This window comes from Polypterus senegalus, chromosome 12 (assembly GCF_016835505.1).
Source record: "Polypterus senegalus isolate Bchr_013 chromosome 12, ASM1683550v1, whole genome shotgun sequence".
Taxonomy (NCBI): Eukaryota; Metazoa; Chordata; class Cladistia; order Polypteriformes; family Polypteridae; genus Polypterus; species Polypterus senegalus.
Window position 1 is genome coordinate 123,423,547 of NC_053165.1, and position 19,874 is coordinate 123,443,420.

General features: G+C 37.6%; 1 protein-coding gene across 3 annotated transcripts in view; it reads left to right on the forward strand.

Annotated features, from left to right (window-relative positions):
• The window catches only part of vps33b (VPS33B late endosome and lysosome associated), a 114,931-nt gene that overhangs the window by 77,551 nt on the left and 17,506 nt on the right, over positions 1–19,874 (forward strand). For all 3 annotated transcript variants that reach the window (XM_039773359.1, XM_039773357.1, XM_039773358.1), the window contains exons 15-16: positions 7,078–7,152; positions 7,551–7,615. In XM_039773359.1, coding sequence (XP_039629293.1) covers positions 7,078–7,152; positions 7,551–7,615 — 140 coding nt within the window. The remainder of the gene's footprint in view (positions 1–7,077; positions 7,153–7,550; positions 7,616–19,874) is intronic.

The following is a 19,874-nucleotide window of genomic DNA, read 5'->3' on the forward strand; positions in this document are numbered from 1 at the left end:
ATGGTCGGGCAACTTGGTCAATTATATATATATAGATAATGTTGAACGGAAATAGAACAAACACATGAATTATACTAGAAGAGTTTTTTTATAATAAAATATATTCAGCATTTTTTTAAATTCTGACAAAAATGGGGCATCATTAAAATTTCCTGGGAGATTGTTTTGTCCCTGTGATAAAAGCCTGTTTATCCTAGGAATCTTTAATAACAACAAGCAGTCTAGTGCATTGGCACAAGAACATTATAATTTAAACCTCAAAATTCCTGGTTCATTTTTAACTTATGATCCTGAGTTAGACATTTAACTTTCTTCAATTCCAGATTTTTAAAAAAGTGAACAGTTGGTCTGCCACTTCTAGTCCTCTATAAGGCATTTTCATTTTGTTGTTATGCATGAATTTTATAAATATTGTAAAGAGTATGTGAATGATGAGAATAGAAATAGGAAATATGGAAATAGGAAGTTACAGTTGAAGCAGAATATGCAGCACGTATACCATCAGCCCCAAAGAAGGACAAGACAGGCAGCAGAATCTATCTTTATTGTACGGTGCACATACAGGCTCAATTTAACTGATTTGGGCAATTAGCGAAAATATCTTGTATTTATTACAATTCTTATCACAAAATATCCCTTCTTCTCTCAATTTCCCTTCATCTGCTTTACAGGGTTTCTAATACTAACGACCTCATTCAGAAACTTTTCTCATAACAATATCCTGCCTTTATAGACTTTCTCATAACAACTTACCCTTCACTATCTGTTTCTACATTAAAATCCCTTTGGCTCGAAGGACATATTTGCCTCCTGCAGGTGAGCAACACCTAGTCACTCCTCCCTAATCCTGAGCTGTTAAAGATTGAGAAACTTTTTTTAATTAGTTCTCACCTCTGCTTTGGACTCAGTAGAATCCACCTGTGAAAACTGGACTGTTTAATTAATAATTCAATTAATGTTTACTTGTTGCACTAGCATCTTTTAAGGCTGACGTAATAGACAGCCGTGCCAGTTAGGAGGCAGCACGCAGCTTCTCTGATAAGGGTTAAGCTGCAGACAGTTTGGTGTGGTGTCTCTTGATTACGTGAAGTAAAAATACTGAGAAGCCACTGTTGGGAGGAAGGGAGATGAAGCCTGCCGGGAGGAATGCAGGAAGAAAGAAAGAAAGAAAGAAAGAGAAAGAAAGAATGTTGTGTGCTGTTTTACTAGTACTACTGTACTACATTGGGGGGAAACCTGGAAAATGCTTCTGCTTGTGTCTGTTGTGTTCAGGTGTTTTGGGAGATTTGCACCACCCCTTGGTCAAGCTTCATTTGGACATCTTTGCTTTGTATGATGGTGTAGAGTACTTTAGTAGACAATCACTAAATACTAGATGATTCACAAACTTTTAATGCTGACATTCCAAAGAGAAATTTAGTTTTATTAAGTTGCCATTCATGCCTTATTTGTTGACGACATTTTTAAAAAAACTGACTTGTTGATTTTTAGTGCTTGCTTCATTTTCATAAGCTCCATTTGCAGTAATATTGAAAGGTAGATCATTCCAGAGTTTGTCCTATAACTAAAGGCTCTGCCTACTGTACCAGTTAAATTTTTTTCTTTACATTTTAAGGTTGCCTTTTTGAGATGGCACACACTATAGTATAAACACTAATATGTTCTATAAGGTAAGGAGTAGGGCATTTATGCCTTGATATTTGAGTTAGAGGGTGTAAAATTAGTGTGAACCATAATTCATGTGATTTAGGAACTGGAGTTATGTGGTTATATGTCTTAGTTTTATCTGCTGTGTTTTGACTTTTGATTAATTTTAGAGCTGTAAGTGCCAAGCACTAAAGAGTTTCAAAGCATGCAGTCCCGTATACTTCCAGTAATGCCGACTAAAGGGTTATTACTGTCAAACCCTGGCTAATAATAATGGCATGCACCAAATCTTTTTAAAATAAAAGATTTATTCTTCATAAACAAGTATTCTCATCACAGTGAAGCTCCATGGAGCGCAAAGGTAAAATGAAATTTCCTGTAACTAAAGGCAATCCAAGATGAACCGAGTCCAAATATAGAATCTGAAAGCAAGGTTAAAACATGAAGCAGAAGGTCGAAACAATCCAGAAAAAGGCATAAAGAATTTACAAAAGTACAAGAACACACTGCTCCAGAACACATTCATAATAAACTGCCAGGAACTGTGGAAGACCTTCCAGATTTATTGCGCGGACGGTCAAGTTCCTGGTGGTGATTTGCAGGTGGCACCGCCTATTGGGGGAGCACTCATAAAACACAAGGAACAAAACAAATACAGCTTACATGCATAGACAAAACTAAAAATAAAGAATAATGCATATAACACAAATCAAAGGATCAAAAAATGAACAAATAATACACAAAATTAGAATTTAAACCCCAGCCAAGAGAGGAATCCTGGCTGAGACATGGTAATTATTACAGTAAAGATTAAATAACAGACTTGTAATTTACAGACTTGTGTGCATGTATATATGAGTGTCAATTTAATATTTTGGATTGCTAAGATAACATTAATGTGGGCTTTTAATTATAAGAAAGTCTAAAGTTTATAATCAACAACTCAAGTCCAATATATTCTTAATGTCAGGAACTCTGGCATCTGAAAAATTTATAATTTGCACAACAGTGTATTCATAATTAGGAGCCTGCCTTTTCCATTCTAATCATCCTGTACATTTGTACTGTTTCAGTGCAAGCAATAATTAAGTTGTAGTTAGATAATAGGAAGGGCTGTGGAAAATAAAAGGGAGCTTAGATGATAACTTTCATGTAGCATTGCTTATTTGTATAGCCTTTGCATTGCCATCTTGGCTCTTCTTACATTTAATGCTTTTGATTCTGGTGTATGTTCATTTTTTGGATATTTGTCTATTTGTGTTTCCTTGTTTTTGATGTTCAGTGTATGCTTTGCCAGTTGTTGAATCACAATATTATCTTCTTCTGTTTGGAAACATTCTGCCTGTTGTGGTTATTTAATCACATTATGTACTAAAGAGCACATTAGTTTATCTGATACTGAATCAGTTGCAGACTTTTGGATTCAGGTTTGCTGGGGTCTACTTTGGTCATGGTTAATTGTCATTATTAGGCTACATTGACATGCTCTCAAACAGAAAATACGAGTTTCCGAGTTGGAAATTCCATGTTAACGCACTATGATCTTGCAGGTACCAGTCACGTCATTCTGAAAAAAACAAACCAACCAAGATTATCTGAGTTGTGACATAACACTGAAATTTCACCTTAGTTGTATAAAATTAAATATATAACCTGGTCAGCCAGAAATACCCTTTTTGGTTAAATTGCACTGGAAATGAAGAAATATGTGCTTAATGCATTTATTTTGCTATTTATTAAAGAAAAAATAGCATTTATTTTTAAAAGTAACAAATCAACAGCAACCTTGTGTTTATTCAAATAGTCTGACTGAAATACCACAGGTGAAATATCACAACTCAGAACTCCAAATAGTGAGAGAGCATGTAAGCGCAGTTTTATGAGTCACTTGAGGTAGCAGAGTACACATGAAAAATGCAAAATAATAGGAAATCAAAAGGTTAGTTTAGCATTTAAAGAAATACAAATTATGAATGAATGTAAAAATCATGCTGGAGTGCTTTTTTGAATGTAGAAGAGAAGAAAAAAATCCATATAATTAAATTAAATCAGTTAGAAGTAAAATGACTTAGTGATTCCAAAACTGGTTGGAACAAAAACCTGCAGCCACATGGAGTCAGTCCAGTCCTAATACAGTCAGTTTCCCTTTTCGCCATGTATAAATTAACTTAACATTTCCTGAGTGTTAAACTATAACATACACATCAGAAGCAGAGCTGAACATAGTATATGATGTGCACAACACACATAAGCCATTGTTAAGCATGGAAAAATGGACTTGCATGCATCCTTCACTCTGTAATGAGAGCTCAACACAGTAATTAGATAGCTAAACTTTTTAAAAATTGGGTGGCTAGAAGATGAGGTGAGATTGCAAGCCATTGTAACAGCTGGACTGTTTTCTTTCGTTCAGGTCAAATGAAGTTGCAGTCTCCCATAAACATGTTAATGTCATTGAAGTACAAAGGTAAATTTGAATTATATAGCACAGAAGCATTCGTCAGATGATGGGCTGGCAATTATACACAACATCCAAAAATGCACTGTGCCTCTGACACAGATAGCAATTCTGAATTGTCACAGGCTGACCTCCTGCTGATGCCTTTTCAGATTCTAGAACACCATAAGTCATTGAAGCAGATCTCTTTTTGTTAGGTTTCATAAATTTTGTAACACACAGATAATACAGAGTGAGCTAAAGTGAAGTACCACATTTCTCAATATCATTGTGTAAGGTAGAGGCAGCCGAGTGGGTTGGGGTGGGGGTCCTTTGATAGGCGATCCATTATAGTTTTTAGCGCACTGTGCTTTCGCTGTTGAAGCGTTCTTCAAAAGCAATGAATACATCATCACTATGCAACATGCCTTCTGAACGCACTTTAGCATTTCTCCTAATGGTGATGTCCCAAATCGAAAAACAATTCTTCACTGGATTGCTAAATATAGACAGACACATACAACATTGAACAGAAGATTTCCAGGTCGTCCTCGGACTGTATGAACGCCTGAAAACATCCAGGCTGTAAGTGCATCAATTTTGTAGTCTCCCAGACGTTCAGTGCACAAGCATGCTTCTGCCGTAAGGCATTTCCAATACGTCTTTGAGGAGGATTTTGTATGAGAACCTTAATTTCCATCCATACAAAATGATGGTAGTGTAGGAACTCACTGGGAGAGCCGTAGAGAGTTGTGTGCGAACATTCTGCAAACCGTTCATGGAGATGCCATGCAGAGACAAGGCACATTTCCATTTCAATGGTAAAACATTCGTTATTGTGCTGAAATCAACCCTTGTGAACTTCATCAGAGACCACTGCACTGTGAGCGTGTTACAGTTTGGTGCGCTGTTCCAGAATTGGGCATTGTAGGCCCTTACTTTTTTCAGGAGGGGGAGCAACAGTCACCATCACTTCAGAATGTTACATTGAAATGCTAGAGAACTTTTTGTGGCCCCAATTGGAAGAAATATATATGGTGGATGCCTGGTTTCAACAGGATGGAGATCCATGCAAGTGTTTTGTGGGAGATGTTTCCGGGGAAGCTGATCTCCCTGCACAGCGATGTCGGGTGGCCTTTACATTCACCTGATCTTGCTCCGTGTGATTTCTTCTTGTGGGGCTATCTCAAGTCAGTGAAAAAAATCTATTTTGTATACCCTTTTGTATTATCGTGGTATTTCCCTCTTCTTGCCCTTTTACCTGTTTCCTCAAGGGTAAGTGTTCTCGTCAAGTTCGTTATCGGGTTGGTCTACTGTTGCACTTTAAGATGAACACACACACACACATATAGATAAACACACACACACATATAGATAAACACACACACACAGACCCTAACCACAACAGTGCCCCATGAATGACACACACACGCTGATTAACCCTTAGCACTTTAAACCACACAAGTGCTATAGGAATAACAGCCTGTCATTCAGCACTTCAAGAGACTTACTTATTTTCGGCACGAACAACAATACGATGTTTTAGTGATATTTCAGACCTAAATATTACTTTTGGTCTACAAGAATATACATTTAAACATACAAAGACTCAGCACTCTTGACTATAGGCCATTCATCAGCCAAGAATACCTTCTTTCTCGTATTTGTCCCGTCTATTGAGTATAGCGCTCTCACTCTCAGCCTTATAAACCTCGCAGCACAGAAATAATGGCAAAAATCCGGCTGTCACCAGGTGCTGAAAGAAATCTAACTTATTACTTCAATCACTCTTGACATTAAGACAAAGCATTGAAAGTTAAAGCAGCATGGTATTTATTACAAAAATAATAATAATATCACAAGAACAAAGAATATTAGAAAATAGGTACTGATAGGAAAGTCTGAATATATATAGTCTTTAGAAAAAGCTTACGAAAAAGTTACAGATGACAATGATGAATGTCCCAGGGAGGCGTTTGATTTAGCAATCGATGTTCATGATGCCTTTCTGACGACCAGGGCCATCTTCGTCCGTTCCTCTTCTTCTTTGCTTCTCTCTTCTTCTCCCTTTGCTTCTCTTTCCCAGGCTTTAAACCAAATTAGCACTAAACTATGAACAAAAAGTAAGGTGTAAGGGAAGAAAACCTGCTTTAATTTGTCTTAGTTTATCTGTTGTCTTGTCTTGAACAAAATATAATGGAAACCAAAATGTACAGATTTTATACACCATAACACTTTCTTGTGTCATAATGAAATTTATTTTATCTTTTAATGTTTTTATAGAAAAAACGTTTGAAATGTGGTACTTCTTTTTGGCTCACCCTGTAGTTTCTGCATCAGAGGGCAATTTACATTGTGAGCGTGGAGAGATGAAAAATGCTTTGATACAGCACTGTTTCAACTCAAATCAAAACATTTTTGTGTAATCTTAATTTAGCCCTTTATATAAAGTAGATTGGATGACTTAGTGTTCAGTTTAAAATTGTTTTTAAAATATTCATAGATTTTTAAAAGATAACATTTGTTGTAAAATTTCAAATCTACCACAGAACTATAAACTAAAAAATGATGATGTCATATGACATTATTTAATATTGTTTGTCTGCCTTGATCAATATGAAATCCAGGCCTAACCTTGTGAAATAAATTGGAATTGCTCACATACAAAGTTGTGATATACTTTTTTTTTTTTTTGAGGGAAGGGAAGGATGGAAACTAGTCTGTAAGTCTTAGGAGTCAAGTCTTAGTTTTCATTTTTGATTTTGAAGTCTAAAAATGAAGGTTATAAAATGACATGAGGTCAAGGTTAACAATTGCTACTTTAAATGAGTTAGTGAGGTTGCCTACCAATAAATGAGCATTGAGGATTTAACACATTTTTTTCATAATCATAAAGGAATCCTTTGTTTTTTCATATTAAAGAGAAGAATGTATAATCCTTCCACGAGTGTGTGAAGCAGGACAATCTAAAACAAGTTGTGTACTTTTTTCAGATATCAGTGCCAGTGAGTACATCATGAAAAGAAAAACAAAGCTGGATTTTCAAGAATTACTAAAAGCAGAACACTGTGAGTTTCTGTAATTTAATGATCAACTTAATAAAATATGCAAATATGTATTATTTAAAATAGTACTTTAATTTTTATGTTAGTATGAATATTAAATCCATTTAATATGTATTAATAGACTTTTATTAGGGAACTGGATCAAATAATGACAATAGTTTTGATATGTATGATTCTTTAGTCATTTGGTCGCACAACTTATTTATAAACGTATTGGGGGGGTTTGGCTTTGTTTTACTTGTCAGTGTGTGCTTCTTTTCTTTAAATACTTGTATCTTAAACACCTTAGATATCTATGATACATTTGTCATAGTGATACCGTGCTAGTATACAATTACATTGATCTGTGTACTTTATTTGGTTGTTGTTTCTGTAGCATTACAGTAAATTGTTTTTTCCAGCTCTGCTTGATGGTTTTAATGTTAGAGAGAGCATCAGCTACATTGAAGAACACATTATTCGACAGGTAAGAGATGCACTCTTACTGGTAAGTAAAACGTTATAATTATTGCACTACAGTAAATACATACATTTTTGGTCTTTTTTTAATTGTGGCTAATTAATAATAGTACATTTTTTAGGTTCCTTTCCTGCAGTAAACTAATCTTTATAGGTCATGCCATACCCATGTACATGAGTTTGCACCTAGAAAAAAATTATTTAAGCTGTCAACATTCACACCAGCTTGATGCGTTTACACTCACAAATCGTGCTCTTACCACAATACAATCCAGTACAAATAATGAGAAGTATTTAGATTTAGCATATGTAAGTGTAATTAGTTATAAGATGCCTTGCATAAACACATAACACTCCCTATTCTGTACCTCTTGTATTTACAGAATGTATCTGTACGCAAGCAGATGTAAAGCATGTATCTGTGTGCAACAATATATGTCTGCACCCCAAAAATCATATGATGTGGGAAATTCAGAGTACACATAAACAGATACATGTATAATGTTATTATTTATTATTTAAATTTGGAGTGCTTCTTAAATGATACTGGGGTTTCTGCCCCCTGCTCGCTTTTCTCGCCATCCCCCGGGCTTGGTTATCCAGATATACAATTTAAAGAGATTATTTTCATTTCATTCATTTTTTATTTCTTGATATTTGCCAGTAATAAAGCTGTAGTGAATGAGTTATTCCCCCAACCCCCCCCCGGGCTGCTAGTGCCGTGTTGCATAATCTGCATGTCACGCTGCACGTTGATCATTTAAAAGCCTGTACAGAAGCTGCTGCTGCTTGTGGCGTGCTGCGTGATCTGCATGTTGCTCTGCGTGTTGATCATTTAAAAGCCTGTACAGCAGCTGCTGCTACTTGTGGCATGCTGCGTGATCGGCATGTCGTGCTGCGCATTGATCATTTAAAAGCCTGAACAGCAGCTACTGCTGCTTGTGACATGCTGCGCCATCTGTGTGTTTTGCTACGCAACGATCATTTAAAAGCCTGTACAGCATCTGTACTTTTATCTCATCTCTTTGTCTTGCGGGGCGTTAAAGTGTCTCTGAGAATTTGTTTATAAGTAGGGTGTTTCATGTAAGTAGTCTTGCGGGACTTCAAAGTGTCTTCCGAGAAGATAACGTCTCGTTTTCCTCGTCTCCCTCCCAAGATTATTTTTTTATAATAGAGAGATATTGTATATTTAAGAACAGAATATTTCTTCATTTTAAATAATTCATGAAGCTATTCACATATTGCAATAATAATAATAATGATAATAATAATACATTTTATTTATATAGTGCCTTTCCCATACTCAAGGCACTTACAGAATATAAGAAAGAACGTCAGGGTATACAGTATATAGCATTGTACAAAACCAGATAAATAAATAAAGAACATTACAACAGTAATGTAAAAAAAGCCTAACATACAGGTTACGTGAGCATCTTGACATAGAGGTAAACTGAGAGAAGGGTAATAAAGTCAAGTATAGGTAAAATCCTTCCTGAACAGATGAGTTTTGAGTTGTTTTTTAAAAGAATTCATGGAGTCAGCTGATATAATTAATTTCGGTAGGTCATTCTAGAGTCTGGGCGCTATACAGCTGAAGGCCCTGTCACCCATGGAGTGTAGATTAGTGTGGGGCACTAGATTTCCAGAATCAGAGGACCTTAGTGGGCAGGCAGGCACATATAGTGATGGAGAAGGTCACTGATGTAGTTTGGCACGAGGTTATTTAAGGCTTTGTAGGTTATTAGTAAGATTTTATATTCGATTCTGTAAGACACAGGAATCCAGTGAAGGCGGAGCAGGATGGGTGTGATGTACTCGCTGCTGCTGGTTCGAGTAAGGACTCTTGCAGCTGAGTTTTGAGTAAGCTGGAGCTGTGATATAAGATTAGAAGGGGCACCTGCCGGTAGGAAATTACAATAATCGATGCGGGATGTGATAAAAGCATGGACAAGTTTCTCAGCATTAGAGAAGGAGAGGAATGAGCGAACACGGGATATGTGACGGAGGTAAAAGTAAGAAAGTTTCTTAATGTGATTTATGTGGGCGGAATAAGAAAGGGACGAATAAAAATGACACCAACATTCTTTACAGTAGAGGCAGGTCTGATAAGATCACCACCAAGATGAACTGGGAAAGAGCTAATTTTATTAAGTTGCATTTTAGTCGCAATTTGCAGGAGTTCAGTTTTGTTATAATTTAATTTTAAAGAGTTCTGCTCCATCCAGGTTTTAATTTCACTAAGGCAGGTTGTGAGCTGAGAAAGCTCTGATGAAGTTCCACTTTTAACATTGAAGTAGAGTTGAGTATCATCTGCATAAAAATGATAACCTAGTCTATAGCTACGAATAATATGGCCAAGGGGAAACATATAAATACAGAAGAGAAGAGGGCCGAGGACAGAGCCCTAAGGAACTCCTTATGTGACTGGCGCTGTGTTGGATCTGCTGTTGCCAAGACTAACAAACTTGCCTATCAGTCAGATAGGACTTGAACCACTGGAGAGCAGTGCCAGAGATACCCAGCATATTCTCCATTCTGGACAGTAGAATGTCATGTCTGACAGTGTCAAATGCTGCACTGAAGTCTAACAGAATTAATATGCTGGTTTGTCCAGAGTCTGCTGCCATAAGCAAATCATTGGTTACCCATAGCAGAGCAGTTTCACAGCTGTGCCGCGCCCTGGAACCAGACTGAAAGGGTTTCATCAAGTTATTAGAGATCAAGTAATTGGTGAGTTGGGATGATGATGATTCATTACATTTATATAGCGCTTTTCTCAGTACTCAAAGTGCTATCCACACAGGGAGGAACCGGGAAGCGAACCCACACTCTTCCAAAGTCTCCTTACTGCAAAGCAGCAGAACTACGCTCAAGAACTTTTGACAGGAAAGGTAATTGGGAAATAGGCCGGAAATTGTTAAGATTGTCAGCATCAAGACCAGACTTTTTTTAACATTGGGGTTACAGAAGCAATTTTAAAAGTGAGTGGTACAAACCCAGTGTCGAGGGATGAGTTTATTATTATTGTAACTGTTGGGATTATGGCAAGAAAGCAGGATTTAAGTAGTGTGCTGGGGAATGGGGTCCAGTACACACGATCCATCCATCCATTATCCAACCCACTATATCCTAACTACAGGGTCGCGGGTGTCTGCTGGAGCCAATCCCAGCCAATACAGGGCGCAAGGCAGGAAACAAACCCTGGGTAGGTTGCCAGCCCACTGCAGGGCACACACACACACCCACACACCAAGCACACACTAGGGACAGTTTAGGATCGCCAAAGCAACTAACCTGCATATCTTTGGACTGTGGGAGGAAACCGGAGCACCCGGAGGAAACCCACGCAGACATGGGGAGAACATGCAAGCTCCACGCAGGGAGGACCCAGGAAGCGAACCCAGGTCTCCTTACTGCGAGGCAGCAGCACTTCCATTGCGCCACTATACCGCCCAATATTAAGATGCTTCTCATAAAAGTTATAACACATAATTAGACAAATACATAATTTGAGCTGGTATATTTAATGTAGTGATTTTTAAAATAAACACAATCATAAATGACACTTCACAATATGCTACAAAAAGTAAACAATTTTATGGGATAATGCTAAAAAAGAAAAGTCTATCCATCCATTCTGTAACCTGCTTTTTAAATTCAGGGTTTCATGGAGAAAGTGCCGTAGTTAAAAAAGAGCATAATATTCTCAGCCCAAAAGTATCCAATTCACGGTCCTTTGAGACCAATCCCAGCAGCATGAAACACATCCCCAGACAGGCTGCTTCTCAATCTAAGAGGCCAATTATGTATACACCCATACTTGCACAAATTAGAATTGGCATTTTGTATAATACACAAGACTTTGGAATATGGAGCAAAACTGGAAAACAAGGAGAAAAATGCATGCACTATACTGTGCAATAAAACATCAACCACCATGCAGCTTCTAAAGGAACATCTTGTTATTCAACAATTTTTTTTTAAGTGATAAGAAGAAAATGGATCTATTTAGCGTTACAGAGTAAGAAGAAGACAAATTCCAGATTGAGAGAAAGACTTGGTATGGAGGTGATGGGTGTTGTTTTGAGGGCACACAAATTAAGCTTGTTTGGCATGTTGAGTGAAAGGCAGAGAATGGTTGGGTAAAGAGGTGGACGGTAAAGAAGGCTAAAGTTATGTGGTTCAGAGCGAGACTAAAAAAATTATAGTTGGTGGTAGTGGCAGATGACATGAGAAGAGGGAATCCTAAACCAAATGGGTGTCCAGGAATGTAGAGCATGGAGGAAAAGGATTTTATGGCTGTGGTATAGTGGTGCAGTGGTAACACTGCTGCCTGTCAGTATGGAGACCAGGGTTTGTGTCCTTGGTCCTCCCTGTGTGCAGTTAATGGGTTTTGCATGTTCTCCCTGTGCTTGTGTGGGTTCCTTTGGAGGGTTTGCCCAAATTTGCATAAGTATTGAAAATAACAATTAAATCAGTATTATGATTTTGCCAGTTTTAAAAGAAAGATGCAGTGCCTTTTGAAAGTATTCAGCCCTCTTGGTGTTTGTCCTCTTTTGTCACATTACAAACTGGAATTAAAATAGATTTTTAGGGTGTTAACACCATTTGATTTACACATCCTGCATTCCACTTTCAAGGTGCAAAATATTTTTTATTGTGACACAAACAATAATTAGGACAAAAAAACAGAAATCAGGAGGTTTATAGGTCCTACCCTCTCCCACCCAAGTTAATATTTTGTAGAGCCCGCTTTTGCTGCAATTACAGCTGCAAGTCTCTTGGGCAATGCCTCTGTTAGCTTAGCATATCTAACTATTCCACAAGCCAATACTGCCTCTACTCCTTTAATTTAGATGGAGTGCTTTGGTGTACATCAATTTTCAAGTCATGCCACAGAATCTCAAGTGGATTGAGATTGGCTTTGACTTGGCTATTTGAGGACTTTTAAATGTTTCCCTATAAACCACTCCACTGTAGCTGTAGCAGTGCTGTTAAGGTCATTGTCCTACTGGAAAGTGAACCTTTTTCCCACTGTCAAAACTGTGGCAGGCAGAAACAAGTTTTCCTCAAGAATTAACCTGCGTTTAGTACCATCTGATGCAAAACATCCCCACAGCAGGATGCAGACACCACCATGCTTCATTCTGAGAATTGTATATTCAGGGTGATGGGAAATGCTGGGTTTGTGCCACACATGACATTTTTAATGACATCCAAAAAGTTCAATTTTAGTCTCATCTAGTCACATATTGTAGTCACATGCTGCTTGTTAAACTAAACTTGTTTTCTTATTTTTTCTTTAAGCAGTGGCTTTGTCTCTTACCTGTTTTGAGTGCTACTTGCTGTTCATGTTGCTTGCATAGTTACAGAGTCAGGGGCCTTTAAGAACAGGTCTGTTTATATAAACATCCTGTGAGTGATTGTGTGACACTTTGATTACACACAGGTGGACTCTAATCAACTAATTATGTGACTTTTGAACTTAATTTGTTGGACTAAATCTTATTTAAGGGCTTCATAGCAGATGAGATGAATATGTTTTGTTTTGATTCCACTTCAATAATTTGGACTATATTGTTAAGTCCATTACATAAAATCTGAATGAAAATCCATTTTAAATCAAGATTGTAATGTGAAAAAACAGGACAAAAAATATATTTATTTCTTCCACTTGCATTTTTAAATTAAAACATTTCTGAATAAAGATATAATATTGATGAATACTTCAGTATTTGGGAGGCACGGTGGTGCAGTGGTAGCACTGCTGCCTCGCAGTTAGGAGACCTGGGTTCACTTCTCGGGTTCTCCCCGTGTCTGTGTGGGTTTCCTTCCACAGTCCAAAGATATGCAGGTTAGGTGCATTGGTGATTCTAAATTGTCCCTAGTGTGTGTGCCCTGCGGTGGGCTGCCTCCCTGCCTGTGTTGGCAGGGATTGGCTCAAGCAGACCCCCATGACCCTGTAGTTAGGATATAGCGGGTTGGATGATGGACAGATGGACTTCAGTAGTTGTATAGTCTCCTCTAAAATTACATAAACAACTATTGCATGTGCTGGTGTGTGTTTTAGTGGTCTGTAGAAGACATGTAATGAAGAGCTTTATTGAATAATGTTCACTTGACAATAAATTTGAAGTCGAACATTTTTAAATGTGGCCTATGCAGTCATGACAGAGACTATATTAAACATACCTGCCTACTGCATTTTAACTATTTTGTAATACTTGCACAGGATGCACTTTATTTAAATACAAAAATGTAAAACGTACTACTTAAAGAGCACCCAGAAATTAATAATAGGAAATGGAAAAATCAACAATAATTAAATATTTAGGAAGTAAGCCTCATCATTTTACACATTAATTCATGTTTAACTTATAAAAAAAAACAAAGATACTAATTTTAAATAAAAGCTATTTAAATATAATGACATAGTATGTAACGGTAATGTAGCTCAGGTTATTTAAAAAATAAAGAATACAGGGGAAAAAGTGTTTGCTGTCTAAAATACATTCCTTCCTATATAAATACAAAATTAAAATGTGTAGCATAGCAAATACTAAAGATGCATACCCCCTTTATGTTAATTGCGTGGATGTAAAAAATTAGGTTAAGTGCCTTCATTGTAAAAGTGCTTGACAAGTACTATATCCCATTTCAGTGCTTGTTTTTTCCTGTTTCATGTCAGAAGAAAGCGAGATTTTGACCGAGGACGGGAGATTGAGAGGTTGGGAGATTTTGGCAGAGGTAGGAGGGAAGAGGGAGTTTTGTTGGTCAGAGGAGGGTGTCCTAAAGTACAGTGGGATGCAAAAGTTTGGGCAACCTTGTTAATAGTCATTATTTTCCTGTATAAATCGTTGGTTGTTACAATAAAAAATGTCAGTTAAATATATCATATAGGAGACACACACAGTGATATTTGAGAAGTGAAATGAAGTTTATTGGATTTACAGAAAGTGTGCAATAATTGTTCAAACAAAATCAGGCAGGTGCTTAAATTTGGGCACTACAAAAAAGAGATGAAATCAATATTTAGTAGATCCGCCTTTTGCAGAAATTACAGCCTCTAAACACTTCCTGTAGGTTCCAATGAGAGTCTGGATTGTGGTTCAAGGTATTTTGGACCATTCCTCTTTACAAAACATCACTAGTTCATTCAGGTTTGATGGCTTCCGAGCATGGACAAGCTCTCTTTAACTCACACCACAGATTTTCAATTATGAATGCCTTAGTGGATTTTGAGCAGTGTTTCGGGTCGTTGTCTTGTTGAAAGATCCAGCCCCGGCGCAGCTTCAGCTTTGTCACTGATTCCTGGACATTGGTCTCCAGAATCTGCTGATACTGAGTGGAATCCATGCGTCTCTCAACTTTGACAAGATTCCCAGTCCCTGCACTGGCCACACAGCCCCACAGCATGATGGAACCACCACCATATTTTACTGTAGGTGTCAGGATGTTTTTCTTGGAATGCTGTGTTCTTTTTCCTCCATGGATAACGCCCCTTGTTATGCCCAAATAACTCAATTTTAGTTTCATCAGTCCACAGCACCTTATTCCAAAATGAAGCTGGCTTTTCTAAATGTGCTTGAGCATACCTCAAGCAGCTCTGTTTGTGCTGTGGGCGGAGAAAAGGCTTCCTCTGCATCACTCTTGCATACAGCATCTCCTTGTGTAAAGTGCGCCGAATGGTTGAACGATGCACAGTAACTCCATCTGCTGCAAGATGATGTTGTAGGTCTTTGGTGCTGGTCTGTGGGTTGACTCTGACTGTTCTCACCATTCGTTGCTTCTGTCTATCCGAAATCTTTCTTGGTCTGCCACTTCGAGCCTTAACTTGAACTGAGCCTGTGGTCTTCCATTTCCTCAATATGTTCCTAACTGTGGAAACAGACAGCTTAAATCTCTGGGACAGCTTTCTGTATCCTTCCCCTAAACCATGATGGTGAACAATCTTTGTCTTCAGGCCATTTGAGAGTTGTTTTGTGACCCCCATGTTGCTACTCTTCAGAGAAAATTAAAGGAGGAGGGAAACTTACAATTGACCCCCTTAAATTCTCATTATAGGATTCACCTGTGTATGTAGGTCAGGGGTCACTGAGCTTACCAAGCCAATTTGAGTTCCAATAATTAGTTCTAAAAGTTTTGAAATCAATAAAATGACAACGGTGCCCAAATTTATGCACCTGCCTGATTTTGTTTGAACAATTATTGCACACTTTCTGTAAATCAAATAAACTTCATTTCACTTCTCAAATATCACTGTGTGTGTCTCCTATATGATATATTTAACTGACATTTTTTATCGTAACAACCAACGATTTATACAGGAAAATAATGACTATTAACAAGGTTGCCCAAACTTTTGCATCCCACTGTATGTACAGTAAGATATTACCACAGTCTACATGTTGGTTGGTTGGTTTCTGTATCTCTATTAGTCTAGTGAGAATATAGGCAACATAAGAAAGAAAAATAATTAAGTAAGGGAATCAAAATAATTAGATGAGCTTACTTTTAAGATGTGAAGATGTTTGTAATGTTAATGATTAAGTTAAAAAAGCTTTAATATTAGCAAAATCTAAGACAAGATACAAGTATCTATAATTTAGCAAATAATTCTCACATAGAGTAAAAGTTTTCATAAGGAATGTAATGGCAGTCTTATACAGTTTTTTAAATACTAGTAATTGATTCCAGGGGCCTCGTGGATAAACGGTGCATACGCTCAAAAATGTTCTGTATGTCCGTTTCCACACTCACATTACAATGTATAAAAACTAAACTTAAACGTAAAGCCACACACATTCTCACACCAGCTCAAAACATTGCGTACGCAACTTTTCAGTTCAGTTTTGCAAACTGGCGGCACCCAGCATCAAAGCAGTGCTACTGTTCCTGTATGGTTTCCCTTCATTTTTTAGATTCACATCCTTGACGCAGCTCTATCAAATACACTGAAATGAACTGCATATCATATATTAATTTAAGGCATCTGATTGTAATCAACCTGTAATCACATAATGGTGCACGGAATAGCCAAACTATTCCAAATACCGTAGCTACTTTAGCATTGTTACTCTCGGTGCACCACTCAGAATACCACTCAGAGTATTTTAAGCCCACTGCATCTAAGTGCGGAATCACAGCTATACAGCAGCTAATAGGAAAGCTCTATAGCAGATTATGTCAAGAGCAGAGAGAATTATTGATATACAGCTTCTGGCACTTGCTGCCTCAGCCATGGGCACATTCTATTTGAACTTCTCTCATTTGGCAAACATTTCAGAGCTTTTCCTGTAGTGACCTCGAGGTTCAGAAACAGTTTCATCCCAAGGGCTACAAATTCACTCAATCAGTCCATCAAATGCTCCCGGTAGAACTGTTTGTACTTATAAGTACAATTACCTCACTGTAAACTTGCACTACAATTGTAATATTGCAAAACCTGAGCCACTTATGCTTTCATATTGTATATTTTCATTGTTTTTTTATTGTATTATTAATAATAATATTATTATTGTTGTTGATATTTTTACCATTTTATAGGAAAATAAGTTTATGGAAGATTTACATATTGAATTTCATTGTACCATACATTAGCAATAAAAGAATTCTATTCAATAGAAGAGATTGTATATTTACAGATGACGACTGACTTCTAAGTCAATGTCAATGTCAATTTATTTACAGTATATAGCACATTTAAAACAACATAGGAATGCTGTGGCCAAAGTGCTTCACAATAATAGAATAAAAGAAAACAAACAAATAACATAACATAAGTAGAAATAAAGTATATGAACATAAATAAAATAAATAGAAGTAATGTTACATAATCACAATGAGGAAACCATCAGTATTACTGAAGGTCACGGAATGCAAGTGAATAGAAATGAGTCTTTAATCTTGTTTTGAACAGTTCAATTGTAGACGACTTCTTTATATGATGAGGTAAAGACTTCCACAGGCGAGGAGCAGCAGCTGCAAAAGCCCTGCCCCTTGGTTTTACACTTGGTACAAGGGACAACAAGAGACAACTGACTAGAAGATGTAAGCACTCTGAATGGCTGGTGTAAAACACACAATTCAGATAAATAGGCAGGAGCAAGCCCATGTAAAGATTTAAAAACTACCAACAAGATTTTAAAATCAATTCGAAAACTGACAGGCAGCCAGTGTAAAGCAGCTAAAATAGGAGAAACATAGTCATACTTTCTTACTTCAACCAGAAAGTGAGCGGCAGCATTCTGGCCCAACTGTAACCTGTGTATTAGGGATTTGCTAATCCTGGAATAGGAAGAGTTGCAGTAATCAAGGCGAGAAAAAAAAAAATCATGAGTAGCTTTCTCAAGATCCCTAGAAGATAAAAAGGCTTGATTTTACCTAATAGATGAAGCTGGAAAAAGCAACTCTTGACTACAGAATTTACTTGTTTCTCAAAAGAGAGGTTACTGTCAAAGATAAAACCTAGATTGCAGACTTGAGGTTTGCAAAAGACAGAAAAGGAGCTGAGAAGGTCAAGACCAATTTGGGCTTTAGCTGATGGACCCACTATAAGCACCTCCATTTAATTTTGATTCAGATCAAGAAAATTATTAGCCATCCAGGATCTTAGTTCAGAAAGACAGTTGTGGAGTTGATTTATTGCAGAGTTGCAGACAGGGATATAAACCTGTGTATTATCCACATAGCAGTGAAAAGAAATGTTAAATTTCCTAAAAATCACTCCAATAGGATGAAAGTATATAGAGAATAAAATAGGACCCAAAATGGATCCCTGAGGAACACCATATTTAAGAGGAGCAGTAGACGAAAAAGAGGAATTTAAAGTCACTGCAAAAATGTCTACCAGTTAAATATGACCTGAACCAGTTAAGAGCAGCTCCTTTAAGCCCAACAAGATGTTCAAGCCACATTTTTATTTTCTTCACGCGTGGGCACACGTCTTTCCCGTGACCTACAGGCAATACACAGTCCATAAGCACTTATCACAAGCACCAACAATCCTTTCTCCTTTTTACCACCACTCCTCCTCAACCGTAGTCCTCCTCCTCCCGACCCTGGCTCCTCGAGTGGTGGTGGTTGGCCCTTTTTATAGCCTACCCGGAGGCGTTCCAGGTGTTTGACCACCTGGTCCTAGTTGCACTTCTGGGTGGGGCTGACTACCAGCCGGGGTGTTGAAACCAGGCAGCCCCCCCTAGCGGTCAGCCCGGGCCCCAACCAGGCTGTGGAGGACTCCAAATCCCATGGAGCCCTGCGGGAGGTTGGGGAATCACCGTCGGCCAGGGAGGATGCCATCAAGCGTCCCGGGGGAGGTATTGGGCTGCCCATGGTTGCTCCCCCGGAACATAAGCAGCAGGGGCATCCCGGCCGGGCATGGGACCCAACCGTTCGTCACAGTATGCATATATGTGCAGGTGCCAGCTATTCCTAGACAAATACTTGAACAAATGCTGAAAATGAATAAATACCAATGTTCTTTAAAACATATAAACTTAATATGACGTCTTTATATGTTTATTTTTGGATGTTTAACCTTGCTGGCTTTCACTGCTTACAAGCTATTCTTTTTGTTTTTAAGTGAATTTTTAAAAGTATCTTAAAATGCAAATACAAATAGATATAAACATAGGTTGCATGGTTATCTAAGCCTATGTCTTAGTTCAGCTAATAGTTGTTAGAATAATTTTAGATTAGGAGTTACTTTAAACAGTTTTTAAATATTTTTGTGCAAGTATTTTTCTTTATTTTTGATTCTGCTGTGTGTATTTACATCTTATTTCCAATTTATGGAAAAATCCTGAAGATTTATTTATTTATTGGAAGCTGGTCAGCATACAGTACAGGCCAAAAGTTTGGACACACCTCCTCATTCAATGTGGTTTCTTTATTTTCATGACCATTTACAGCACTCCATCACTCTCCTTCTTGGTCAAATACCCCTTACACAGCCTGGAGGTGTGTTTGGGGTTATTGTCCTGTTGAAAAATAAATGATCGTCCATCTAACCTGACTTCTGCACAACACAACTGCTGGTCCCAACCCCATTGATAAAGCAAGAAATTCCACTAAATAACCCTGATAGGGCACACCTGTGAAGTGAAAACCATTTCAGGTGACTACCTGTTGAAGCTCATCGAGAGAATGCCAAGAGTGTGCAAAGCAGTAATCAGAGCAAAGGGTGGCTATTTTGAAGAAACTAGAATATAAAACATGTTTTCAGTTATTTCACCTTTTTTTGTTAAGTACATAACTCCACATGT